Below are 19969 nucleotides of genomic sequence, written 5' to 3'. Positions count from 1 at the left end.
TTCCGACTTCAACTGTATGTGTGCGTGTGTATACATATGTATGTACTGTATGCGTCAGTCAGTCTGTGCTTAAATCCCTTCGTCTCACCCCTCCAGAGCAGGCAGGTCTCTGTGTAGGGGACAAGCTGGTGGAGGTGAATGGTATCAGCCTGGAAAGCATCACTATGAGCAGTGCTGTGAAGGTCCTGACGGGGAACAACAGGCTGAGGATGGTGGTGAGACGTGTGGGGAAAGTCCCTGGTATACGCTACTCCAAGGAGAAGACTACATGGTGAGAGGGCCTAGTGTAGTGTACTGTACTGTACAGTCTTAGAAAAAAATACGATATCTAGAACCTAAAAATGTTCTTCAACTGTCCCCATAGCAGAACCCTTTGAAGAACCATTTCTGATTCCAGGTAGAACCTCTTTGGTTCCAGGTAGAACCCTTTTGGGTTGCAGGTAGAACCCTTTCCACAGAGGGTTCTACATGGAATCAAAAAGAGTTCTACCTGGAACCAAAAAGGGTTCTACCTGGAACCAAAAAGGGTTGTCTTATTGGGACAGCTGAAGACCCCTTCTGGAACCCTTTTTTCTAAGAGTGTACTAAACTGTTATATTATGTCACGTCATGTACTGCGCTGTACTGTTATGTGATGTAGTTAGGCAGTTCCTAATGTAATGGTTAGTTGAGACAGGGACACGTGTGTAAATGAGTGTAGTTGTTAATCAGCATTCAAGTTCAAGTGCAACCTGATTAGTTCAAGCCACCTGAAGCACTGGAGTGGAGTGAGCGAAGTATGGGTAATGAGACAGGCTGGTATCTTAGACTAGACGTAACATTGTAAATGAAAATCCAAATTAGTATGATATGTTATGTTTGGTATGGTTACATAAGACAGAAAGTTACTTTAGGAAAAACTAAAAGAGGGTGGTTGGTTGGGGTAAACACGAATGTCTAGCATCCCAAGGGTTGAGTGTTCAATCTCATTATGGACAACTTTAGCATTTTAGCGAATTAGCAACTTTGCAACCACTTACAACCTTTTAGCTACGTTGCAACTACTTAGCATGTTAGCTAACCCTTCCCCAAACCCTAACCTTAACCTTAGCCCTAACCTTAACCCCTAACCTAGCTAAAGTTAGCCACAAAATTGGAATTCGTAACATATCACACGAAATGGATGATGGACATTTAAATGCGTACATGTACCATACTAAATGTTACATGTCATACTAATTTGAGTGTCCCAGACTTTCATGTACTATGTTACGTCTACCTCTGAGTCCAGATTTCAGGCAGGAGACTACCTGATGCTTATGATCAGTACAACAACAACACTATACAGAGCACAGGAGGTTGGAGGTACCTTAATTGGGGAGAACGGGCTCGTTGTAATGCCTGGAGCGGAATTAGTGAAATTGTATCAGATACATCAAACACATAGTTTCCATTTGTTTGATTCCATTCTATTCGCTCTGTTCTAGCCATTATTATGAGCCGTCCTCCCCTCAGCAGCCTCCACTGTTACATAGTTTGTGTCACCTGGTTCCATATAATATGTATCCAGTTTTGTGATACAGAGTGTATCGTATGCATCAACAGTGTGTTAAATGCATCACGATCCTTTTGAAATTGATCCCATTAGGCTTATGGTTTGTGAATTCTTTATAAGTATTACGTTTTTCATAGTGTCTCATCAATAGAACTCAATGTAGAACAGCTAGTATTATATCCCTATGGTCACATCAGTATGATGCGTCACCACTAGGTTATCTTGCTGCTGAGGGATCTTGGTTTCATGGTGCACGGCTAGATGGATTTACTCTATGACTATGGCTATTTGACTAATTGATAGGAAGGCCAGAACTCACTGGGGAATGGGGCTGCTGTTGTGTGTGTGTGTGCGCATGTGTGTGAGTGTTAGTAGGTGAGGAGGGAGGTGTAGTATGTAAAATTAAATCTGATTTGAGGATGGGGGGGGGAAATGCAAATAGTCTGGGTAGCCATTTGATTAGATGTTCAGGAGTCTTATGGCTTGGGGGTAGAAACTGTTCAGAAGCCTCTTGGACCTACACTTGGTGCTCAGGTACCGCTTGCAGTGCGGTAACAGAGAGAACAGTCTATGACTAGGGTGGCTGGACACCGCCTGGTATAGAGGTTCTGGACGGCAGGAAGCTTTGCCCCAGTGATGTACTGGGCCGTACGTACTACCCTCTGTAATGCCTTGCGGTCGGAGGCCAAGCAGTTGCCATATCTGGCAGTGATGCAACCAGTCAGGATGTTCTCGATGGTGCAGCTGTAGAACCTTTTGAGGATCTGAGGACCCATGCCAAATCTTTTCAGTCTCCTGAGGGGGAATAGGTTTTGTCGTGCCCTGTTTACGACTGTATTGGTGTGCTTGGACCATGTTAGTTTTGTTGGTGATGTGGACACCAAGGAACTTGAGGCTCTCAACCTGCTCCATTGCTGCCCCTTCGATGAGAATGGGGGCATGCTTGGTCCTGTTTTTCCTGCAGTCAAAAATCATCTCCTTTGTCTTGATCAGGTTGAGGGAGAGGTTGTTGCCCTGGCACCACACGGCCAGGTCTCTGACCTCCTCCCTATAGGCTGTCTCGTCGTTGTCGGTGATCAGGCCTACCACTGTTGTGTCATCGGCAAACTTAATGATGGTGTTGGAGTCGTGCTTGGCCGTGCAATCATGAGTGAACAGGGAGTACAAGAGAGGACTGTGCACGCAACCCTGAGGGACTCCTGTGTTGATTATCAGCGTGGAGGTTGTGTTGTTACCTACCCTTACCACCTGGGGGTGGCCCGTCAGGAAGTCCAAGATCCAGTTGCAGAGGGAGGTGTTTAGTCCCAGGGTCCTTAGCTTATTGATGAGCTTTGAGGGCACTATGATGTTGAACGCTGACCTGTAGTCAATGAATAGCATTCTCACATAGGCGTTCCTTTTGTCCAGGTGGGAAAGGGCAATGTGGAGTGCAATAGAGATTGCATCATCTGTGGATCTGCTAGGGCGGTATGCAAATTGGAGTGGGTCTAGTGTATGTACATATCTGTGTGTGTTTGTATGTACAGTATGTTTATGTACATATCTAGCATGTGTTTGTTTCTGCAGGGTGGATCTGATCCAGAGGCGTATGGTAGTAGAGGAGAGTGGTCGTACTCCTTCAGATGCCAGTTCAGACAGTGTTCTCCGTAGGATGGTTCACCTCTACACAACCTCAGACGACTACTGCCTGGGATTCAACATCAGAGGGGGCAAGGAGTTCGGACTGGGCATCTACGTCTCTAAGTACGTGGTCCTGGGGAAGTTACAGGTTGTGAAGGTTTATGTTCCCACCCATCACTAGATTGAACTGCTCAAGCATACAACACTGTTGCTCTCAACAACAACAAAATACAGTGGAGATACCTTTGTTTGTAACATGTAAATATATTCAGAATTGACTTGTGGGAGACGTGAGCAGCCCTTATTTGAATCTGAACTCTAACTACTGGATGGTAACTATCAGAGAACAATGTCAGAACAACGTTAGAAGCTCAGAGCAATACAAAACACAACTCAAAACAACCGGCCATCTCCATGACACATCTTCCTTGACTTCTCTGTGTATTGTGATCAGGTTGGACCCTGGGGGTCTGGCGGAGCAGCATGGCATCAAGATGGGCGACCAGATCCTGGCGGCCAATGGGGTGAGCTTTGATGGCATCACCCATAGCAATGCCGTGGAAGTTCTGAAGAGCCACACCCACATCATGCTGACCATCAGGGTGAGAGAGAAGACTCATCTTTGACTGCGTCCCAAGTGGCACCCTGTTCCCTTTATAGTGCACTACACCTGTTGGGACGCAAACTTTTTCTTTAGCTATCTATAGTGCTTTCACCTATCCAGTCCTATCAGATCTGTGAAGTGGAGTGAACTAGCTAGGGCAGATGGAAGGGAACATCTTTCTGAAATGAAACACAGGCATTATAAGTGCATCTCAATAGTCTAAAGTTGCCTCCACTCCTTGTCTCCTCTCCATCATATACACTGATCAATACTGTTCTCCTAAATGCATGTACATCACGGTTGAAAGTGGTACACACTAACCTTTCATATGAAACATGTACTCAATGTTCAAAAGGTTAGATCCATTTCATACCTAACAGTTGATCACGTGGTGCTCTAAGTACTCTGGCACATTAATGGATGTTGCAGTCCGTTAAACAACACCGGCTCTTCTTGCGCTGGGGAGTGAGACAGCATAGTAAAGCAGCTGGCACCTAGCCCATGCATTCCTCTGTGTTTGTGTGTGTGTACCTGTGTGTGTGTGTGTGTGTGCGTGTGTGTGTGTGTGTGTGTGTGTGTGTGTGTGTGTGTGTGTGTGTGTGTGTGTGTGTGTACCTGTGTGTGTGTGTGTGTGTGTGTGTGTGTGTGTGTACCTGTGTGTGTGTGTGTGTGTGTGTGTGTGTGTGTGTGTGTGTGTGTGTGTGTGTGTGTGTGCACGCCCAGCCCCTCGCATTCCAGTGGGCTCACTTTACTCCTCTCATCTCGGGTTCCGTGCGAGAAAAAACGCCAGAGACGACGTTCATTATTTACAAGGCAGCAAGATCAAGTTATAATCAGCAGAAAGCCTTGTTTTATGTCTCTCCTCTGCCCCGCGCTAAACCACATTATGGCTCAAAATTACACACATAGGATCCGGGTTAGTTTGCTAAACGCCCCCCAACACCTGCCCAGACCAAGGCACATTGTGGAAGCTCTCAGAGGGGGTCCACTGTGACTTCCGCCTGACCTGAAATGGTGGCTTTCCTTTGTGGTCTTAAGTGTAGGGATCTTAGAAGTAATCAAGTGAGACTTGTGTTTGACCTAAAATGGTGCCCTGTTCTCCATGTGGGCCTGTGCTAAGTAGCAGTATGGTGAGAAGGCATAAGCTGCCCTGGAGAGGTGGTGAATCTGGTGAGTGTCTGCCATCTTGGGTCAGGGCTCCAGTTTTTCCCTAGAGCTGTGTTTCTGTATTAATACAGGGTGTGTGTGTGTGTGTGCGTGCGTGCGTGCGTGCGTGCGTGCGTGCGTGCGTGCGTGCGTGCGTGTGTGTGACCTCATGTGGAATTGCAGTGAGGTCCGCCAAGTCCCTAAGGGTCACTTGTCCTTGTAGCACCCACACACTTTCACTGAGTGGAAGGTCACATGTGCCCCAGAGCCAGAAGAAACTTCTGTGAGACTCTGTAAAGGTCATGAAATAGAGGCTAGTCTACTTATATCCTGTCCTCAGAACACCTATCCTAGGGTAAACGCATCCAGATATCCACATATAAGGACTGAGAACTGAACTTCTGATAAAATATTTATAGAAATGTTGTGTGTGATGATGATGATGATGATGATGATGAGTATGATGGAGAGAATAAGGTGGAGGATGATGATGATGATGATGATGATGATAGAGAACGAATATGATTATGATGATGATGTGATGTTTATCTTCATCCTAACAGGAGGCAGGAAGATACCCTGCATACAAAGAGATGGTGGCTGAATACAGCTGGCTCAGCAAAAGTATGTATCTCTCTTCTTAGTATGCTACTCACACACAGACAATCCTGAATGTATAGTATACTAATGGAAGTAGAATGAGCTAATAAGTAACATGAAAGGATTCAAACGTAAAAAATAAAAAATAAGTACATTAAACGCTTGACCTCAATGTTTATTTGAATATTCCATTCATTTCATGAAAGCTTCACCAATTCTAAAATCCCAATCTCCAATTAAGACTCTGCCAGATTCTACATTACATGACATTACATGACGTGTCAATCTAAAGTAGAGCACCGGCTACATCACATGTACTTTAACTAAATCCCTCTGCAGTATTCATCTCAGTCCCCAGATCTGATCCTCTGCTTTTTGCTTAATATGAGTGGGTCTGAAAATAGCCCCAGATTAGTGCTGTGTGTGCTCTAAGACAGAGCAGTACTCTGGGTTGGGCACGGCGTGTTACGACAGGTTGGTGGCTGGGTGGCTGGATGGGTTTGTGTCCCAAATGGCATCCTATTCCCTATTTAGTGCACTTTTGACCAGTGTCTATAGGGCTCTGGTCAAAAGTAGTGCACTACTGTATATAAGAAATAGGGTTCCATTTGGGACATACTCTCGGTGTATTTAGGTTGCTGGGATCTAAGGCTACTGAGTTGTTTATGGCTTTTATATGATTTTTCCTGATGATTCATGTAGTTGAATTGATTCTCTGGATTTACTGTAGTTAAAGCCAATGGGATTAGCTAACACAGCGGTTTGTTGTTTTAAAGTTTTGAAAGTCTCTGAAAAAGTTTGGTTACTTTTTGATCCCGTGACACGGTTAGCCTCAGTTGCTGGTACCGCTATATCTGTCCAGGGATACTGCCAACCAAAAGTTTGAAGAGATGCTTGGCGTAGCAGCTAGCCTAACTGCTAACTAGCTCTCAAGCTAGCAAGGTTTCCTTTACAGATTGAACACACGCAGTTAGCCCTTGTGGCTGGGACAGCAGATTGACCCAGGCTTGTGGCTGTCTGAATCCCTGCTGTTTGCTGCTGTTTAAATCTTCCCTGCGACCTGCCCTGTCTTCTGGAACTGCATGGAGTACCAGCATTGGCATGCAATCCTACCATGGCATCCAAAGCCAAAGGTGGGAGTCATGGAGGGGACAGTATTTCTCTATCACAGGTGAAGGATCTTTTAAACAAACAAAAAGAGTTTGTTGCAAGCAGTTGTTACAACAATAGGAAAATAGCTTCAAGAGCTTTGTCCAAATACTGATGGACTCAACTAACAAAATAATAGACGATCTGACCAGAAAGGTCCAGGACCTTCAAGAATTGTTTGCAAGGAGAGGATGTCCTGAAAGAAACTTGCAGCAAGATGACAAAAAACTGTAAATTCTCTCGCTGACATCAGCACTCTCTCTGTGAATCATTATTAACAACGCCTGGAAAAAAAGACTATCTAAAGGGACAAGCCAGGAGGAATAACATTGTTATGAATGACATACCAGCGTCTTCACATGAGAGCTTGACCGAGTCTGAGGAGAAAATACGAAAAAATGATCACTGAAAAGCTGCCGATGGATCATACGAAGATTGAGGTGGAACGCGCCCACAGGTCTGGAAAACATGTAACCAGCCTAGGTGACAGACTGAGGCCGATAGCGGTCAAGTTCCTGAGGTTTAAGGACAAGATGGCTGTTCTGGAGAGAGCCAAGAACTTGAGAGGAACCAACATCATCCTCAACGAGGACCTCTCTGAAGCTGTGTGCCAGAGGCAGAAAGAACTTATCCCAACTATGAAAGCTGTCAGAGAGCATGGGAACATTGCTTACATCTGCTACGACCAGCTCATTGTCCATCCTCCCTCCAAAAAGCCTGGGAGGAATGAGAAATCCAAGCCTCAGGGTCAGTAGCTTCAGCCCAACATCTCTCTCTCTCTCTCTCTCTCTCTCTCTCTCTCTCTCTCACACACAGACACACACACAGACACACACACAGACACACACACAGACACACACACACACACACACAGACACACACACACACACACAGACACACACACACACACACACACACACACACACACACACACACACACACACACACACACACACACACACACACACACACACACACACACACACACTTTTTTATTTTGTCTCCATATTATGTCTATCTCCAATAAGCTACCAATGCAAGGGCTAAGAATAGCCCATATTAGTATATGTAGCCTTAGAAATAAGGTTCATGAAAGAAAATAACTTGCTAACATCAGATAACATTCATATACTGGCCATCTCTGAAACTAATTCCTTTGATACAGCAGTAGCAATACAGGGATATAACATCTACAGAAAAGACAGGAATGCCCATGGTGGAGGTGTTGCTGTATATGTTCAGAGTCATATTCCTGTAAAGCTTAGAGAGGATCTAATGTCAAATGTTGTTAAAGTGTTGCGGTTGCAAGTTCACCTGCCTCATCTAGAGCTTCTTATTTTGGGGTGCTGCTATAGGCCATCAAGTGCTAACAGTCAGTATTTGAATAATATGTGTGCAATGCTTGATAATGTGTGTGACGTTAACAGAGAGGTCTATTTTCTGGGTGACCTGAACATTGACTGCTTAGCAACTAGCTGTCCTCTCAAGATGAAGCTTCTAACTGTGACTAAGGCCTGTAATATGACTCAGGTTATCACTCAACCAACTAGAGTGCATACCAATAGTGTTGGATCAGATCTTCACCAATGCTACAGAGCCTTGCTCCAAAGCAATATCAGTTTGCATTGTCTGTAGTGACCATAACATTGTGGCAATAATAAGGAAAGCCAAAGTGCCAAAGGTTGGGCCTAAAGTCATTTATAAGAGATCATAGAAAATGTTATTTTGTTGAAGATGTAAAAAATGTATATTGGTCTGATGTGTATGAGGAATTGAATCCAGATGCAGCACTGGAAGTATTAAAACAAGTATTAATGCTAATTGTTGACAAGCATGCACCTGTTAGTTTCCTAACTGCGAGAATTATTAGAGTTTCCTGGATTGATGATGAATTTAAAAAAAAATATGCTTCAAAGCAATTATGCCAAAGAGGTGGCAAAGAAGTCAGGCTGCTCAGCTGATTGGTTGACATGATGTAAATTGAGAAATATTGTGACTAAACATATATTACCAAACAAAGATAAATGACATAAAACACAATGGAAAAATACTTTGGAGTACCTTAAATGATGTCATGGGCAGAAAACCCAATTAATCTCCATCGTTCATTGAAGTTGATGGGTCATTTTTAACGAAACCTTTCGATATTGCCAATCATTTCAATCACTATTTCACTAGTAAAGTGGAAACTCAGAAGTGAAATGACAACATTGAACAGTGAACCATCATATTTTTGTATAAAATATCTAAAAATGAAAGTGAAGGATTGCTGTTTGGAATTTGGTCAAGTTTGTGTGGGAGAGGTGGAAAAACTATTGTTATCCATCAATAATGATAAGCCACCAGGTATAGACAACAGTGATTGGAAACTATTGAAAATGGTAGCAGACTGTATTACCGCTACTATTTGCTATATCTTTAACCAAAGCCCAAATGAGTTTGTGCCACAGGCGTGGAAGGAAGCTAAAGTAATTCCACTGCCTAAAAATAGTAAAGCACTCTTTGCTGGCTCTAACAGTCGCCCAATCAGTTTGCTGCCTGTTCTTAGTAAACTGATGGATAGGATTGTGTTTGACCAAATACAATGCTATTTTTCAGAGAACAAGTTAACTACTGACTTTCAGCATGCAAATAGAGAAGGGCACTCAACTTCTACTGCACTGACTCTGACTGATGATTGGTTAAAAGAAATAGATAATAAGATTATAGTTGGAGATGTATTGTTAGATTTCAGCGCAGCCTTTGATGTTATTAATCATACATTTTTATTGAAAAAACTTTATATCACCTGCCATCACATGGTTGGAGAGTTATTTATCCAATAGAACCCAGAGAGCGTTCTTCAATGGAAGATATGTACAGTGCAGTGTCCCAGGGGGGCAGTTGCCTTGGGCCATTAATCTTCTCTATTTTATCAAAGGATTTGCCACTGGTCTTACATGAAGCTAGAATGACTATGTATGCAGATTCCACATGTCAGCACCCAAAGCCAGTGAGCTCACTTAAATTCTAAATAATGAGTTAAAGTCAGTATCAGAGTGGGTGATTAATAATAAACTGTTCTTGAATACATGGTATTTAAGACTGGTACGACCATTGAGCAAGTTGAGGAAGCTAAACTCCTAGGTGTATAACATTGGATGGTCAATTATCAAGTCATATTGACAAATTTCTTGTGAAGATGGGGAGGGGTATGTCTGTTATAAAAATATGTTCTGCTTTTTGACACAACAATCAACTGTATTAGTTGTTTAGGCTCTGGTCTTGTCCCATCTTGATTACTGTCCAGTAATATGGTCAAGTGCAGCGAAGAAAGACTTAGCCATGCTGCAGCTTGCTTAAAACAGAGCCCCTAACTGCACATACAGAACAAACATAAACAACATGCATGCCAGTCTTTTCTGGTTGAGGGTTGACGAGAGATTAACTGCTTCTCTTCGAGTTTTATGAGAAATATTACTGTGGTGAAAAATCTAGATTGTCTGCATAATCAAATAACATTCAGCTCAGACACCCATACATACATACCACCAGGGGTCTCTTCTCAGTCCCCAAGTCCAAAACAAATTTCCGGCAACACACAGTTTTATACAGAGCCATGATTGCAAACAGCAAATGTACCTTGAAAAAACAGATTAAAAACACACTAACACACACATCATTTTTGTGGTTGTATTTTTTGTATAATTTTTTAGTTGCTTTGTTTGTATATCGTTGTATTTAAAATGTGTGTGACTGTCCTTGTCTATCAGTGTTTTGTTACTTGTCATGTTTTGTGTTTTTTGTGGACCCCAGGAAGAGTAGCTGCTGCTTCTGCAAAAGCTTATGGGGATCAAAATAAACAAATAAACAAACAGTGAACTCAGCCAGATGTTAGTCTGTACCAACTACAAAGACTTTATGATCGTGTGAAAAATGTGTGTTATGTATACAGCTCGTGGACTGTGGGATGGGAACTAGAGTTGGATGATTTGAGGACACACTATAAAACTGAGGAAAACATGACTTCATTCTGATTACACAATAAACCCTGATTTCAACTCCACTTATGAGGTTCACTGGTGGTCACTTTCATCAAACTACCAATACGTGTCTTTAACATAAGTTTTGCATCATTAGAGAATATTATATTGTGTCCTTTGGTATTGAAACACTATACATTTACTTTTCAAATCTCCAGCTACTGTTTCTAAATGAGTTCCTCTTCTTCCCCATGCAGTGGCCAATGGAGGGCCTCCGTCCTCCTCCCAGGGATCTGACTCTTACTCCTCGGCCTCCTCCCTGTCTTCCACCCCCCTCAGCTCCCTTAGTGGTCTCTCCCAGGTCCTCTTCCCCCCCGCCTTTGGCTCCGACATGGTGGACGTCTGCATCTCCACTGAGGACCGCTCTCGCCGCACCAGCAGCTCCGAACGCACCGCAGAGACCGCCATGCAGACTGACCTACACCCCCCCTTGGACTCTAACGCACCCCACTCGCCTCATGGAAGGCTGGTTGCCATGGAAACAAGCCGGACGCTAGGCGCCACTGTGATTTTGAAGGACACACCAATTCGGGGGAAAGGAGAGGGTCCTGTGGAAAGGGGAGGGGCTGGAGATGGGGGAAGGGGCAAAGGGGGGATGTTGTCACCAGGGGAACAGGACGTGGCGCAGGACTCCCCGAAAACGGCGGTGCTTATGGCCCTGAGCAGACCGAGAAAGCCCATCAGACGATCCCAGAGCCATATCACAGTTACAGGTGAGGAGCAAAACTATGATCAGTTCATGTAAATAGTTCCCAGTCCACAGTGTATGATCCGCAAGAAATCCAAAGGTCTAAGAGAACAGAGGCCATGGAATCATAAATGGGAAATACATTGTTGTCAAAAAACAGTTTTTGGAATGTATCCCTCCCTCCTGTTTTTGATACATGAATAGGCATACCTGAATATCTAATCCTAACCCAGAGCAACTATCTCCTTCGCCACACTAGAGTTACCCAGAGTTCAGTTCAGTGCCTGTGGCTGTGGGTGCCTCTGGGTAATGAGATACGCCCTCTGAGCTTTAGGGAGATCCCCTCTGAGCTGGAGTCTGATGACCTGCACACGACCCCACTGGCCCTCCCTCTCACCAGGAAGTCAACGAAAACAACACTGAAGCCTTTTTCACACTATAGGGCCAACCCGAACCAAACTGTGTTGGCCAGGACATTTTTATTTCACATTGTCCTTTCCAGCATGGTTTCAGAACTATGGTGTATGCTTAACCAGGCCAGCATTGCACAGCTCGACTTGGCTCAATAGTGTGAATCAGGCATTACTGTCTGAGGGTGCATTTCAATAGTCTATGCTCTCCTCTCCTTCAACTGCACTGATCTGAAAACAAAGAAAAGGTGAAAGCAAAATGGTGGTGATACCGACAGTCGTGGCCAAAAGTTTTGAGAATGACACAAATATTAATTTCCAAAGTTTGCTGGTTCAGTGTCTTTAGATATTTTTGTCAGATGTTACTATGGAATACTGAAGTATAATTACAAGTATTTCATAAGTGTCAAAGGCTTTTATTGACAATTACACGAAGTTGATGCAATTAGTCAATATTTGCAGTGTTGATCCTTCTTTTTCAAGACCTCTGCAATCCGCCCTGGCATGTTGTCAATTAACTTCTGGGCCACATCCTGACTGATGGCAGCCCATTCTTGTATAATCAATGCTTGGAGTTTGTCAGAATTTGTGGGTTTTTGTTTGTCCACCCGCCTCTTGAGGATTGACCACAAGATCTCAATGGGATTAAGGTCTGGGGAGTTTCCTGGCCTTGGACCCAAAATATCAATGTTTTCTTCCCCGAGCCACTTAGTTATCACTTTTGCCTTATGGCAAGGTGGTCCATCGTGTTGGAAAAGGCATCGTTCGTCACCAAACTGTTCCTGGATGGTTGGGAGAAGTTGCTCTCGGAGGATGTGTTGGTACCATTCTTTATTCATGGCTGTGTTCTTAGGCAAAATTGTGAGTGAGCCCACTCCCTTGGCTGAGAAGCAATCCCACACATGAATGGTCTCAGGATGCTTTACTGTTGGCATGACACAGGACTGATGGTAGCACTCACCTTGTCTTCTCCGGACAAGCTTTTTTCCGGATGCCCCAAACAATCGGAAAGGGCATTCATCAGAGAAAATGACTTTACCCCAGTCTTCAGCAATCCAATCCCTGTACCTTTTGCAGAATATCAGTCTTTCCCTGATGTTTTTCCTGGAGAGAAGTGGCTTCTTTGCTGCCCTTCTTGACACCAGGCCATCCTCTAAAAGTCTTTGCCTCACTGTGCGTGTAGATGCACTCACACCTGCCTGCTGTCATTCCTGAGCAAGCTCTGTACTGGTGGTGCCCCGATCCCGCAGCTGAATCAACTTTAGGAGACAGTCCTGGTGCTTGCTGGACTTTCTTGGGCGCCCTGAAGCCTTCTTCACAACAATTGAACCGCTCTCCTTGAAGTTCTTGATGATCCGATAAATGGTTGATTTAGGTGCAATATCCTTGCCTGTGAAGCCCTTTTTGTGCAAAGCAATGATGACGGTACGTGTTTCCTTGCAGGTAACCATGATTGACAGAGGAAGAACAATGATTCCTAGCACCACCCTCCTTTTGAAGCTTACAGTCTGTTATTCGAACTCAATCAGCATGACGGAGAGATCACCAGCCTTATCCTCGTCAACACTCACACCTGTGTTAACGAGAGAATCACTGACATGATGTCAGCTGGTCCTTTTGTGGCAGGGCTGAAATGCAGTGGAAATGTTTTTTTGGGATTCAGTTCATTTGCATGGCAAAGAGGGACTTTGCAATGAATTGCAATTCATCTGATCACTCTTCATAACATTCTGGAGTATATGCAAATTGCCATCATACAAACTGAGGCAGCAGACTTTGTGAAAATTAATATTTGTGTCATTCTCAAAACTTTTGGCCACGACTGTACAGTAACAGGTATTTGATTTTACCCGATGGCTACTTTATGCAGATGAGGGAAAGGACACAAAGAAAGTCACTTCAGACTATTGAGATGCACCCCGAGTCATACTTTTGTTAATGTTATCCAGATGACTGCGGCAGAGGTTTCAAAATAACAGTGAATGTAACCATCTGTGTACAATACATCAATATTACCGGGTTCTTGTCTACTAGGAATGATTTACTGGAGAGGGCAGAGAATGTGACTGGATGAGAGATGAACAGTCTTTAACCTCTTACTGAAGAGTGTATCATCCACTTGTATTGGCCAGTGTGAGCATAGAACCATGCAAAGTCTAATGAATTATACTTTGAAATAACAAACACATACAATTATTTTTGTCATTTTTCTCTGTGAACCTCAATCTGGCAAAGGTACATCCACAAGCAAAGCATTTAACAAAGACCCATTTAACAAAGACAAAGAGATTACTTGTAACAAATGGGCTTTTCACATGGTAGTATTTGATTTAATTTAGTCAATTTACTTTAAAGGTGAATATGCAGAAATCGTGCCGCCATTTCCTGGTTGCTAAAATATATATTTTAGATTTTTTACTTTATTTATCGATTTTCAGATATAACAACAAAAACAGTACAACCGCAACCCCTCATTCTCCCATCCATCCATCCATCCCCTCCCTCCCTCACTCCCTTCCTCCCTCCCAACCACCCACCCATCAAGACATCTATAAAAGTAAGTTAAATAGGAAAGAAAAACAGAAACTAACAGTAATAGAAACAAAAACGAAAAAAGTTCAATAAAGATTATCAGCACAAATGACCACTAGAACAGACATGACTTGCTTACCAAACTATGCAAGTTACACTAAGTAAAAGGCAGGCTCGTCACGTATTGTATTAATGGGGACCAGATTAAGTCTAACTTTTGTCGGGACCCATGCACAGTGTACCTAACCTTCTCCAGAGGCAGAGATGACATCACCTCCTTAACCCACTGCATAAAGGAGGGCGGCTTTGCAGTCTTCCAGTGAAAGAGGACAAGGCGGCGAGCTAGCAGAGTGGCGTGGTAGCATTCTGGTCTAGAGGAAGTTCCCCAAAAATGTCAGTGACTGGGTTGGGGCTAACAGTTGTATTACACATATGTGAGAATGTCTCAAAAATGGGGTCCCAGAGGCCACTCAAAGATTGGCATGACCAAAACGTGTGTCCCACAGTCGCTGCATCTCAAACACTTGGGGTCAACATTTGGGTATATTTTTGCCAACCTTAAACTGAATAAGTCCATGCCTTATTCAAAATGATGATGTGTGGGTACACTCAATACTTTGTTGCCATATATCATCGGGTAGCTCGCCACCTATGTCTTGCTCCCATGCAGATTTTGTATTTGCAAAGAAAGGCGGATTAATGTTCTGTATTATGTTGTATAATCTCGAGATTGCGCCCTTCAGATAAGGGTTAAGATCTAAGCACCTCTCGGCTGGACACTTAGTAGGCTCGAGTGTAAATGAATCGAAATCTTTTTTTGGCAAAGCTGTGAGTTTGCAGGTATCTAAAAATGTGTTGGGTATTGGGAATATTACGGTCAACCCTCAGAGTATCGAATGAGACCAACGTGTTATCAACAAATAGGTCACAAAAATAACACCAGACCGCTCCTGTGCCAGAACTGGAATGTCGTGTCAATCTGTGACGCTGGGAAGAGATGATTAAATGTTAATGGAGAGCAGCCGCTTGCTTGTTTAAGGATAAAGTGACTTCGGAATTGGGACCAGATTTTAAGGGAGGGTTGCTAAAATTCTAAAAGTTCACCTAATTTCAGTTTATGTGACTAAATAAGCAATGTGTAGTGTAGAGAATCAATGTACATTCTAAACCGCTGTGAAGTATATTGTCAACAACCAAAAATATTGTATTTTCAGCATTTTGAAAGATGCAAAAACTAAATTTAAGAATGGGAAGCATAGAAATAGCACACATATAACAGATCTACAGTGCATTCGGAAAGTATTCAGACCTATTGACTTTATCCACATTTTGTTACGTTACAGCCTTATTCTAAAATGGATAAAAATTTGTTTTTTTCTCATCAATCTACACACAATAAACCATAATGACAAAACAAAAACAGGTTTGTAGAATTTTTTGCAAATGTATTTTTAAAATTTTAATTATCGTATTTACATGAGTATTCAGACCCTTTACTCAGTACTTTGTTGAAGCACCTTTGGCAGCGATTACAGCCTAGAGTCTTCTTGGGTATGACTCTAGAAGCTTGGCACACCTGTATTTGGGCACTTTCCCCTATTCTTCTCTGCAGATCCTCTCAAGCTCTGTCAGGTTGGATGGGGAGCGTCACTGCACAGCTATTTTCAGGTCACTCCAGAGATGTTCGATCGGGTTCTGGGCTATGGCTGGGCCACTCAAGGACATTCAGAGACTTGTCCCAAAGCCACTCCTGCGTTGTCTTGGCAGTGTGCTTAGGGTCGTTGTCCTGTTGGAAGGTGAACCTTCGCCCCAGTCTGAGGTCCTGAGCCCTCTGAAGCAGGTTTCCATCAAGGACCTCTCTGTACTTTGCTCCGTTCATCTTTCCCTCGATCCTGACTAGTCTCCCAGTGTCTGCTGCTCAAAATCATCCCCCCAGCATGATGCTGCCACCACCATACTTCACCGTAGGGATGGTGCCAGGTTTCCTCCAGACGTGACGCTTGGCATTCAGGCCAAAAAGTTCAATGTTGGTTTTAATCAGACCAGAGAATTTTGTTTCTCATGGTCTGAGAGTCCTTTAGGTGCCTTTTGGCAAACTCCAAGTTGGCTGTCATGTGCCTTTTATTGAGGAAAGGCTTCCATCTGGCCACTCTACCATAAAGGTGTGATTGGTGGAGTCCTGAAGAGATGGTTGTCCTTCTGGAAGGTTCTCCCATCTCCACAGAGGAACTCTAGATCACTGTCAGAGTGACCATCGGGTGGGTTCTTGGTCACCTCCCTGACCAAGGCCCTTCTCCCCTGATTTCTCAGTTTGGCCTGGCGGCCAGCTCTAGGAAAAGTCTCGGTGGTTCCAAACTTCCTCCATTCCAGAATGATGGAGGCCGCTGTGTTCTTGGGGACCTTCAATGCTGCAGAAATGTGTTGGTACCCTTCCCCAGATCTGTGCCTCGACACAATCCGGGCTCGGTGCTCTTCGACCTCATGGCTTGGTTTTTTCTCTGACATGCACTGTCAAATGTGGGACCTTATATAGACAGGTGTGTGCCTTTCCAAATCATGTCCAACAATTTAATTTACCACAGGTGGACTTCAATCAAGTTGTAGAAACATCTCAAGGATGATTAATGGAAACAGGATTCACCTGAGTTCAATTTAGAGTCTCATAGCAAAGGGTCTGAATACTTTTTTCATAAAAAAAAAAAAAAACCTGTTTCCATTATGTCATTATGGGGTATTGTGTGTAGATTGATGATTTAAAAAAAAATGATTTCAGGGCAAGGCTGTAACGTAAACAAATGTGGAAAAGGGAAGGGGTTGGAATACTTTCTGAATGCACTGTACTTCTTCTTAGACTGGCTTTCAACGAAAATGACAGATATATAACACACATTTCTATGTCAATTTGGTTGGGTTTCCCAAAAATGTACAGCTTTAACAAGTGAAATTGTTCTGCTCCTTAACCACTCATTTGATACCAGAGCCTTCATGTCATAACTCTTCCTAACTGTTAGGAGTCGCCTGATATCTCCCATCTATCCTACAGCATACTGAACAAAAATATAAACACAACATGTAAAGTGTTTGTCCCATGTTTCATTAGCTGAAATGAAAGATCCCAGAAATGTTCCAAACGCACAAAAACGCACAAAAATTCCAGAAGCACAAAAATCTCTCAAAGTTTGTGCACACATTTGTTTACATCCCTGTTAGTGAGTATTTCTCCTTTGCCAAGATAATCCATCCACCTGACAGGTGTGGCATATCAAGAAGCTGATTAAATAGCATGATCATTACACAGGTGCACCTTGTGGTGGGGACAATAGGAGCACTCTAAAATGTGCAGTTTTGTCACAGAACACAATGCCACAGATGTCTCAAGTTTTCAGGGAATGTGCATTTTAAATGCTGACTGCAGGAATGTCCACCAGAGCTGTTGCCAGAGAATTGAATGTTCATTTCTCTACCACAAGACACCTCCAATGTCATTTTAGAGAATTTGGCAGTACTTCCAACCAACCTCAGAACCGCAGACTAGTGTAACCACGCTAGCCCAAGACCTCCACATCCGGCTTCTTTGCCTGTGGGATCGTCTGAGACCTGCCACCCGGACAGCTAATGAAAAAATCAATTTTGTGGGGAAAACCGAATTCTGATTGGCTGGGCCTGGCTCCCCAGTGGGTGGACCTGGGACCGAAGAAGGTGGGTCTATGCGCCCACCCATGGCTGCGCCCCTGCCCAGTCATGTGAAATCCATATATTAGGGCCTAATTGATTATTCTTTATTAACAGTGTACTGGAAACACTCAACCATTGCTACTCCAACTTCCGGGATGCCTACAAGGCCCTTCCCCGCCCTCCTTTCGTCAAATCTGACCACGACTCCATTTTGCTCCTCCATTCCCATAGGCAGAAACTCAAACAAGAAGTACCCGTGATGAGGAGTATTCAATGCTGGTCTGACCAATCGGAATCCACGCTTCAAGATTGTTTTGATCATGCAGACTGGGATATGTTCCAGGTAGTCTCCGAGAATAACATTGACGAATATACTGATACGATGACTGAGTTTATCAGGAAGTGTATAGGAGATGTTGTACCCTATTAAAACCTACCCTAACCAGAAACCGTAGATAGATGGCAAAATTCGTGCAAAACTGAACGCGCAAACCACCACACTTAACCATGGCAAGTGGACTGGGAATATGGCTGATTAAAAACAGTGTAGTTATTCCCTCCGCAAGGCAATCAAACTGGCAAAGCGTCAGTATAGTGACAAAGTGGAGACGCAATTCAACAGCTCAGACATGAGTTGTATGTGGCAGGGTCTACAGACAATCACGGACTACAAAAGAAAAACCAGCCATGTCACGGACACCGACGTCTTGCTTCCGGACAAGCTAAACACCTTCTTCGCCCGCTTTGAGGATAACACAGTGCCACCAACGCGGCCTGCTACCAAGGACTGTGGGCTCTCCATCTCCGTGGCCGACATGAGTAAGACATTTAAGCGTGTTAACCCTCGCAAGGCTGCCGGCCCAGACGGCATGCCTGGCCGCATCCTCAGAGCATGCGCAGACCAGCTAGCTGGTGTGTTTACCGACATATTCAATCTCTCCGTACCCCAGTCTGCTGTCCCCACACACATCAAGATGTCCACCATTGTTCCTGTACCCAAGAAAGCTAAGGTAACTGAACTAAATGACTATTGCCCCCAAGCACTCACTTCCGTCATCATGAAGTGCTTTGAGAGACTAGTCAAGGATCATATCACCTCTAGATTACCGGCCACCCTAGACCCACTTCAATTTGCTAACCGCCCCAATAGATCCACAGACGATGCAATGCACACTGCCCTATCCCATCTGGACAAGAGGAATACCTATGTAAGAATGATGTTCATTGACTATAGCTCAGCATTCAACACCATAGTACCCTCCAAGCTCATCATTAAACTCAAGGCCCTGGGTCTGAACCCCACCCTGTGCAACTGAGTCCTGGACTTCCTGACGGGCCACCCCCATGTGGTGAAGGTAGGAAACACGTCCACTTCGCTAATCCTCAACACTGGGGCCCAACAAGGGTGCATGCTCAGCCCCCTCATGTACTCCCTGTTCACCCATGACTGCGTGGCCACGCAAGCCTCCAACTCAATCATCAAGTTTGCAGACGACACAACAGTAGGGGCTTGTTTACCAACAATGATGAGACAGCCTACAGAGAGGAGGTGAGGGCTCTGGGAGTGTGGTGCCAGGAAGACAACCTCACACTCAACGTCAACAAAACAAAAGAGATGATCGTGGACTTCAGGAAACAGCAGAGAGAGCACCCCCCCTATCCACATTGACGGGACTGCAGTGGAGAAGGTGGAAAGCTTCAAGTTCCTCGGCATACACATCACTGACAAACTGAAATGGTCCACCCACACAGATAGTGTGGTGAAGAAGGCGCAACAGCGCAACAGCGCCTGCCGTACCTCCTGGTACCTCCTGGTACGGCAACTGCACCGCCCACAACCACAGGGCTCTCCAGAGGGTGGTGGGGTCTGTCCAAAACATCACTGGGGGCAAACTACCTGCACTCCAGGACACCTACAGCACCCAATGTCACAGGAAGGCCCAAAAAATCATCAAGGACAACAACCACCCGAGCCACTGCCTGTTCACC

At 44.1% G+C, this 19969-nt stretch overlaps 1 protein-coding gene across 1 annotated transcript in view; it reads left to right on the top strand.

The window, feature by feature from the left end:
- Positions 1-19969, top strand: part of LOC120045952 (PDZ domain-containing protein 7-like) — a 56642-nt gene that overhangs the window by 12103 nt on the left and 24570 nt on the right. The window contains exons 3-7 of the mRNA XM_038990876.1: positions 97-271; positions 3101-3277; positions 3609-3756; positions 5468-5528; positions 10873-11388. Coding sequence (XP_038846804.1) covers positions 97-271; positions 3101-3277; positions 3609-3756; positions 5468-5528; positions 10873-11388 — 1077 coding nt within the window. The remainder of the gene's footprint in view (positions 1-96; positions 272-3100; positions 3278-3608; positions 3757-5467; positions 5529-10872; positions 11389-19969) is intronic.

Source organism: Salvelinus namaycush, chromosome 4 (genome assembly GCF_016432855.1).
Source record: "Salvelinus namaycush isolate Seneca chromosome 4, SaNama_1.0, whole genome shotgun sequence".
Classification (NCBI taxonomy): domain Eukaryota; kingdom Metazoa; phylum Chordata; class Actinopteri; order Salmoniformes; family Salmonidae; genus Salvelinus; species Salvelinus namaycush.
The sequence above is the reverse complement of the archived record's forward strand: the minus strand, read 5'-3'. Positions and strand labels throughout refer to the sequence as shown.